Source organism: Brassica napus, chromosome C9, assembly GCF_020379485.1.
Source record: "Brassica napus cultivar Da-Ae chromosome C9, Da-Ae, whole genome shotgun sequence".
Lineage (NCBI taxonomy): Eukaryota > Viridiplantae > Streptophyta > Magnoliopsida > Brassicales > Brassicaceae > Brassica > Brassica napus.
In genome coordinates this window covers 63,096,712-63,104,910 of record NC_063452.1, presented here as the reverse complement: position 1 = coordinate 63,104,910, position 8,199 = coordinate 63,096,712, and the positions used below count along the sequence as shown (strand labels likewise).

Genomic DNA, 8,199 nt, shown 5'->3' with positions numbered 1-8,199 from the left:
TTCATGATTTAATGGTATTAAGGAAACATACTTTATGATTCATGGTCTAACATCATAAAAGAAATTATTTGTAATCGGTTAGTTTTGTTGTCGATTAGTCTTTGGTCTAATATCATAAAAGAATTTGGATTATATGTTGATATTTACTAATGTAATGGCCATGTTTATATGAGCAAAAATTTAAAGTTTTCAGGATTGTGTATTCTCTCGGAAAGATATGTACAAGTTATCAGCCAATTCAGAAACGTGAACAGCTGAAACTTTCATCGCCGATATATTTCTGTTTATAAGATAAGTATTTTTATGCTTTATACACAAGTTTAACAAACTTGATTAGATAAATCAATTTGCATGAAGTTGGCAGTGATATAAATTTTTTCATTAAATTGATTGATAGGTTAAACTTTGTTAAAAAGCATGAGAGTAATAATATAGTTTATATAATAATTACTATGAAAGTTTTATTTATTTTCTGATATAATAAGACACCTTTGTTAATACATATTTATATATATTTGAAATATTTTGATTTTATTACCATTTATATTGAGGATTTTAAGTTTAAAGCTTGACTCTAAAAGATCCATAAGTTTTGGAAGATAATATATATAAAAAAGGTATTATCACCTGAAGTGATTACCTAAAGCTCATTTTGTATTTTGCATTTAAAGATTACAAGACCTGAAGTCGGTAAATAAAGCCAACTATGTTGGATGTTAAGTTTAAAAGTAAAATTTCTTCAAGAAATTGTTTTATGATGCATATATATTGAAAAAATATCTATTGATAAATCACGTCTAGTTGATTATGATTCATTCTCCTGAAGAGAATATGACATTTAAAAACTCATAAATTGTGGTTTTAGACGTGAGCATAAATGAGGTCAAGGTCCAAAGAGTTTCTTTATAGAACTCATACTCTCACTTAAAGTTGAGAAAATAAACATGGTAATAAAGAAAAGAAATTATGAATTCATCTGAAGATGAAAGAAAATTTATTGTGTGTACAATACAAGGTAGTAAAACTTATAGAATGCTTAAAAAGAGGATATATATGATGCTCCAGAAGTATACATAGTATTACTGCACATAAAAATTTAATTTAAAGTTCTTAAGAATGCAATTTAAAGTTCTTAAGGTATTGTATTTTTATAAGTATCAAAAGTTAAAAGGATCTACGAAAAATACATAACCCATGTAGGATATGTTGTTGATTAAGAAAATGAGATACATTCGAGATTGATAAACCTGTAGTATTATACTCTCGAGGGGAAGAGTTAAAGAATCTCACTTTTTATGATAAGTCAAACATCCAGAAGATTATGTTTACACTAAAACTAAGATTAATGAATTTTTCTCAAAGTAAATCCGTAAGATTTTGAGACACTTATGTTGAGACAATAAGCAAACGAAATGATATATACATTTCAATCAGAAATAATTCTCAAAGCAGTATAAGTATTTTAGAGAAAATATCTACAGCCTCTTATATATTGTACTACACAAAGATTAGTATAATGAAGATAAATGTATAGTAAACTAGAAGTTTACATTTGGCATGAATCAGTTAGACCATTTTGGTTCATTAATAATGCGAATATATACTTAAAGGTCATATGCATAGTCATATAAGAACCAGAAGATTCTTCCGAATGATTTGACATATGTTGCTTACCCATAAGATAAAAGGGTAATATGGTTTTCACCAGCCAAAATAAGATATTGGCATAAATAACGAAGATGTTAGTGGACTGATCACCCACTATGCATTTTTATAATATTGGTGAATTCACTTCTTAAAGTCTTTAACGACTATAGCACATTCACTGAGATAAGTGCTAAACATTTTGAGCAACATTGGATCGCATCAAGCCAATAAATTTTCACTAGTTCTCCCCATCATTGGTATAGAATCAGAAACCAATCATTTTCATCTAAGAATGTTGGATGTTGCTCCGCCACAGAGCTTCAAATGAAGATGTGTTTTTAAATGAGGTTGGAAATATATGTTGGATATAAATCTCTATTGACACTTAAGAATCCAGAGCCATCCCCGAAAACTATAAGTAAGGCTATACATGAATTCTAAAAGTGAGTTAGTACTTCCAACATAAGGGGGAGAAAATAAACAGCTGGAAAAGAAAATAAGTTGAAATGAATTATCATTGATCCTCGGGCTAAACACAATGTGAAATAAAAGTCCAAAAGATAATTCATTTCAAAACTTACTAAAGCAGTTGCCAGACACGACCCATATAAATATAGTGATCAAGTCACATATACCAGCTGTAAATGCTCCAATAAGAATAAATGTTCTACAAGAACAATATCAAACTGCTAGTCACGCCTGCAGGGTGGTAGACAGATTGGTTCCAAAGATAAATCCTCGTAAATGAAAAAGGAGCATATATTGATAATGGTCAAAACGAGGCAATATAGTTTTGTATGATCTCCAGAAGAGAAATTAAACATGACTGACGAAAATTCAGGTACCTGAGACAAATGAAGAGATCTCAATAAGTTATGTCATGTATGAAACAAAATGGAACCGATAAGAAAATTGACGTCGATGATATTATACATGCAAAGTAGCAGTTGATATAATAAATGAGAAAGAGGATCATGAAAGAAAGTCTATTGAAAAGTGTACACAAAGAAATGATTGGCCAAATCAGAAAGATGCAATAGACAAAGATATAAACTTCTTGTGAAATAGAGAAGTATTTGGACCAGTAGTCCATACACTAAAAGGTGTAAAACAAGTGAGATGTAAATGAACCGTTGCACACAAAGAAGGATCAATATGAAATTAATTGTGAAGAGACATAATTTCATGTGGTAGATGCAACTAGTTTCAAGTTCCTTATAGTCTGGTAATAAAAGAAGAACTTGAATGAAACAATCCACTTGAAAAATGTTAATCCCTGAAAGTATAATCCATGAAGGATTGATGATATCAAAATCATGTTCCCGGGAACTCTGCATATTCGATCGAATTGAAACAAATTATTTTATGGAATATATGAAATATTATAAGGTTAACAAATGTATCCATTTGTATTTATCAAGAGATTATAAATCAATAGAATCATGATTTGAATATAATCAAAACTCCTGAAGAGTTATAGAAAAATTATATTTTGAAAGAAAACTCTTGACAATACTATATTGTTTTTATGTATTCTAAACTGGAGATCTAAAACTGAGATGTTATCATAAAGATCCTTAAAGTATTTTATTTAAGACGCTCGTATATGTTTGGTCCTGAAATACCATACGTAAGAGTGTTATTTAAGAAAATTATTAATCTTTTTCATTATTGAAAGATGTAATTTCATATGAAAAGAAAGAAAATCATAATAGTAACTTCTATAGTTACAAATGAATAATTCGTATGTACGAGACGAATTTCTATACGATTATATGTAAGAATTTGGTTTGAAATCCAAATAGACCAATAAACTATTGTCTAAGTCAAAAGAGAATTATGGACAAGAAGTCTAAAGGACCTGGATATCATAATAGAAATGAATAGAGTTTATTCTCTTAAGCTTAACTTTCTGAAGAGAGTTGATTGGAATGCATATCCTGAAGATATTGTTTCCAGGGAAAGAAATATGATAGTAAGTGTGGTTGTACTCTTTTTCCTTATCATGATTTTTTTTTATCCCATTGGGTTTTTCCATGACAAGGTTTTAACGAGGCAACAAAGAACATACAAAAGATAGACAACCAAAGAGAATGTTACAATTTGAGAGATGAAAATCTATCATTGTTCTAAAGGTTCTATGACTACTCATTCGAGGGGGAGCTTACGTAGTTGTACTATTTTTACTTTTACTACGGTTTTTCCCATTGGGTTTTCCATGACTAGGTTTTTAACGAGGCACCACGTAATACAAGATGGATGATCAAGGGGGAGTGTTATAAATTAAGCATTGAAATGATCATCCACTTCTTTACCAAACTCAAGCACTATGATCATCCACTTCTTTACCAAACTCAAGCACTATGATCATCCACTCCTTTACCAACTCAAGCACTATGATCATCTACTCATCAAACACTATGATCACCCACTCATTTACCAAATTAAGCACTATCTTTGTTATTTTATGTATTGTTGTTCACTATAAATACCATCACTCATCTCACTCTTTTGTACACCATAAACAAGAACAAGAGTAATTCATCAAAGAATCATTACATTTTCTTCTTCCTTCTTATAATAAACTCTCTCCCTTATACTAGTGTTATTTGCTTCCTACGGGTATTAAATTCTACTCTTATTTAAATTTCACGATACTATAAATTATAAGTTATTTCATAACAAGAAGTTTATTATTTATTGGGTAAAAGATTTGTGCCTTCCATTGAGGGACCTAATGAGCTTTATATAATGTTCATTACAAAGACTTAGAAAGCTAAACAAAAATGGAAACATAATGAAAATATCAAAAACTAGCCGTTAGGCTTAAATGAGAGAATCTCAGCCAAAATGGGAAATGCGTTGAGCTGCTTGTATCTGGACAACTATGGAAAGATCCTAGGAGCCTTGGGGAGCATCTAGTTGATGAAACAAATCGCCAAATCACAGCCAATAGTGTAGAAAACTAGCCGTTGGGATTTAAAACAATTCGGCTCCAAAAATGGCAAGTGGAGATGTTGAAGAATCTGGCTGATCCAGTGAGGTTTAGTGCATGGTATCAACACTCCAAATGGTCTTAGATGTAATGAATGATCTCCTAGTTTCCAAACGTGAGTTTGAGTTGCACACTCCTTAAGCAAAGAATTAATTTCCTTAAATAGAACCAGTTCGGATGCAGTGTAGATAGTCTAACTTGTAAATGGCATATCTCCTAAACCATTACTCCTTTTGGTATAAAACCAATTCTCCGTGTGCTCCTGTTGAGTGTAGAATCCAGGAAAACCGGTTTCATTCATAAATTCCTCCTGGTTTATAAGATATAGCGTTTTGATTGCTTATACGTCCTGGTTGGCTTCTTTAGCTTTCCTCAGCTTCATGTTCTTCACTGATTTACACCTGGTTCCTTTCTCCTTTTCTAATGATGACTTGAGGTCCTCATCAATTTAATATACAATTAGTTGAGTAAGTTTGATGGCCACACAGGTTATGATGTTTGATGAAAGAGGAGATTAGAGTTCCATTTGCTAATATATGGTATTGTTTTCTATTTTCAGATGTAATATACAATTAATTGTTATATTACTTGTTGGAAATATTGTGTATTGATTTGATATAAAATTAGTTGAGTAAATTTGAAGGTCACACAGCTTATTATATGATGTTTGATGAAAGAGGAGACTAGAACTGGCTGCATATAATATAAGGATTTGTTTTATATTTTTAGAAATTTCTAATAGTCACTCCAACTTTGATAGGAAAAGAGTTGAGCAAAAAGGGGGCAGAGTCATGATGACATGACAGAAGAATCCAAACATTATGAGATGGAGATAAGATAAATGACACTAATTGAGAAGTATCATCATAGTCTCTTCAAGCTCTTCTTTCTGGCATCTACCTTCTTCTTGTCTGCCTGAACCTTGGCCAAACCGGCTTCTCTTTTCTGTGTCGTAGTGGCCACACTTGCAGATCCTGCTGCTGCTGCTACAGGCACGTTAGCAATTTGTTCAGTCGCTGTTATTACTCTAATGATGTCTGCCACTGAAGAGGGTATTGCACCAGGCGTCTCGTTGTTGGGCTGGCCAACATTTAGAGCCGTTGTTGACTCTGAGATAGCTCCTGTTTTGAACTTAGATTTCGACTTAAAAACAGAATGCTCCAAAGAGATTTTGACAGAATATGAGACTCAAAGTAGATGGACTCACCGAGCATGCCTAGCGTACTCTTCATAGTTCTCAAGTAGCATCTTTCCAGCCTGTTCGTTTAATGCAGATTCTGGAAATGGCTCGATTAGTAAGCACCTCACAACCTGTTACCATGTACAAACACACACACAAAGAAAAGCTCACTCTCTCAAGTATTAAGTAATCTGATCAAAGAAATGAAAAGACACAAGTGTGAAGGATCTTACAGAGAGAACATGTCTTAATCCAAGACTAGGGTTCCAATCTTTCTTAAGCGTGTTAACGCAAATCTCTCCGTTAGAAGCAACATTGGGATGGAATATCTTTGTCATAAAGTAGCCTACAATGGCAGACCAAATAAATCAGAATGTGGTCCCTCAATTTTTATATTAGACACATACCTTTAGGCGGAGAATGTGGAAAATCATGAGATAATGCCAACTTCATACGGAAAAGTCCATTCTCATAAGGAGTCCCAACTGTACACAATCAATATAGAAAAACATCTTGTTTTAAAATCATTCAACACAGTAATCAACTAATCATTAAATACGGAAATAATAATGCACCTGGCCCTTCAATATCAGCACATATTTGAGAGAAGTCCTCGTCGTTGACCACAACCTTGATGCCATCCGGAGGAGATTCATCGACATTCTTGAATTTTTCTCAAAATCTATTTGTTTATTCCTACGAAAATATTTAATTTTTTGGTAAATGTTATATATACTGAAGCTTATGATCTTTAGTGTTGTTTTAAAATTTTTGAACACATTATACATTTGTATTAATGTATATTAAACTCTATTTCATGGTACATGAGCATTGTTTTAATTTTTATCAATTAATTTAATAAAACTTCGTAACACTCCCTCAATTGGTGGACTAACCACTATAAAATCGCTATTTTCTAGAGAAACAGAGACAAAAAAAGTTCCAAACCTCTTTGACCTTCATCATATGTTAGTGAAAGATTCAACTATACATTAAAACAAAATTTTCATATTTTTGAATTTATCTCAAAATCTATATGTTAACCCCTACAAAAATATTGAATTTTTCGGTAAATGCTCTATATACTGAAGCCTATGATTTTTAGTGTTGTTTTAAAAAATTTCAACACATTCTGCATTTGTATTTTAATGTATATTAAACTCTCTTTCATGGTACATGAGAATTATTTTAATGTTTTGTTAATTAATTTAGTAATAATACCTAATACTCCTTAAATTAGTAGATTAACCACTATAAAATCATTATTTTCTAGAAAAACAGAGACAGCAAAAGTTTCAAACCTCTTTGACCTTCATCATATGTTAGTGAATGATACAACTATGAATTAAAACAATTTTTTTGTATTTTTGATTTTTTTCTCAAAATCTATGTGTAACCCCTACGAAAATATTGAATTTTTCGGTAAATGCTCTATATACTGAAGCATTTGATCTTTAATGTTGCTTTAAATTTTCTAGAAAACATTTTACATTTGTATTGATGTATATTACACTCTCTTTCATGATAAATAGACATCGTTTTATTTTTTTGTCAATTAATTTAGTAAAATTTCATAATACTCCATAAATTGGTAGACTAACCACTATAAAATTATTATTTTCTAAAGAAACAGACACAACAAAATGTCCAAACCTCTTTGATATTTATAATATTTTAGTGAAAGATGCAACTATGCATTAAAACAGTATTTTCATATTTTTTGATTTTTTCTCAAAATCTATGTTTAAACCCCTACGAAAATTTTGAATTTTTCGGTAAATGCTCTATATACTGAAACATATGATCTTTAGTGTTGTTTTGAAATTTCTGAACACATTCTATATTTGTAGTAATGTATATTAAACTTTCTTTCATGATATATGGGCATTGTTTTAATATTTTGTCAATTAATTTAGTAAAACTTCATAATACTCCCTAAATTGGTGGACTAACCACAATAATATCACTATTTTCTAGAGAAACGGAGACAACAAAAGTTACAAATCTCTTTGACTTTAATCATATGTTAGTGAAGGATGCACCTATACATTAAAACAGTATTTTCATATTTTTGAATTTTTCTCAAAATCTATGTGTTAACCCATACGAAAATATTTAATTTTTCGGTAAATGCTCTACATACTGAAGGCTATGATCGTTAGTGTTGTTTTAAAATTTCTGAACACATTATACATTTGTATTAATATATATTAAACTTTCTTTCATGGTACATGGGCATTGTTTTAATTTTTGTCAATTAATTTAATAAAACTTCATAATACTTCCTAAATTGGTGGACTAACCACTATAAAATCTCTATTTTCTAGAGAAATGAAGACAAAAAAAATTTCAAACCTCTTTGACCTTCATCATATGT

The 8,199-nt window shown here is 30.7% G+C and overlaps 1 protein-coding gene across 1 annotated transcript; it reads right to left on the bottom strand.

The window, feature by feature from the left end:
* Window positions 1–5,394: 5,394 nt before the first annotated feature.
* Window positions 5,395–6,494, bottom strand: LOC111210722 (ubiquitin-conjugating enzyme E2 22-like; the record flags this gene model as incomplete). Its single annotated transcript, XM_048768219.1, has 5 exons — window positions 5,395–5,763; window positions 5,850–5,953; window positions 6,056–6,168; window positions 6,230–6,307; window positions 6,398–6,494. Coding segments are annotated over 5 exons (486 nt in total), but the record flags the coding sequence as incomplete, so codon positions are not given.
* Between the last annotated feature and the right edge of the window lie 1,705 nt (window positions 6,495–8,199).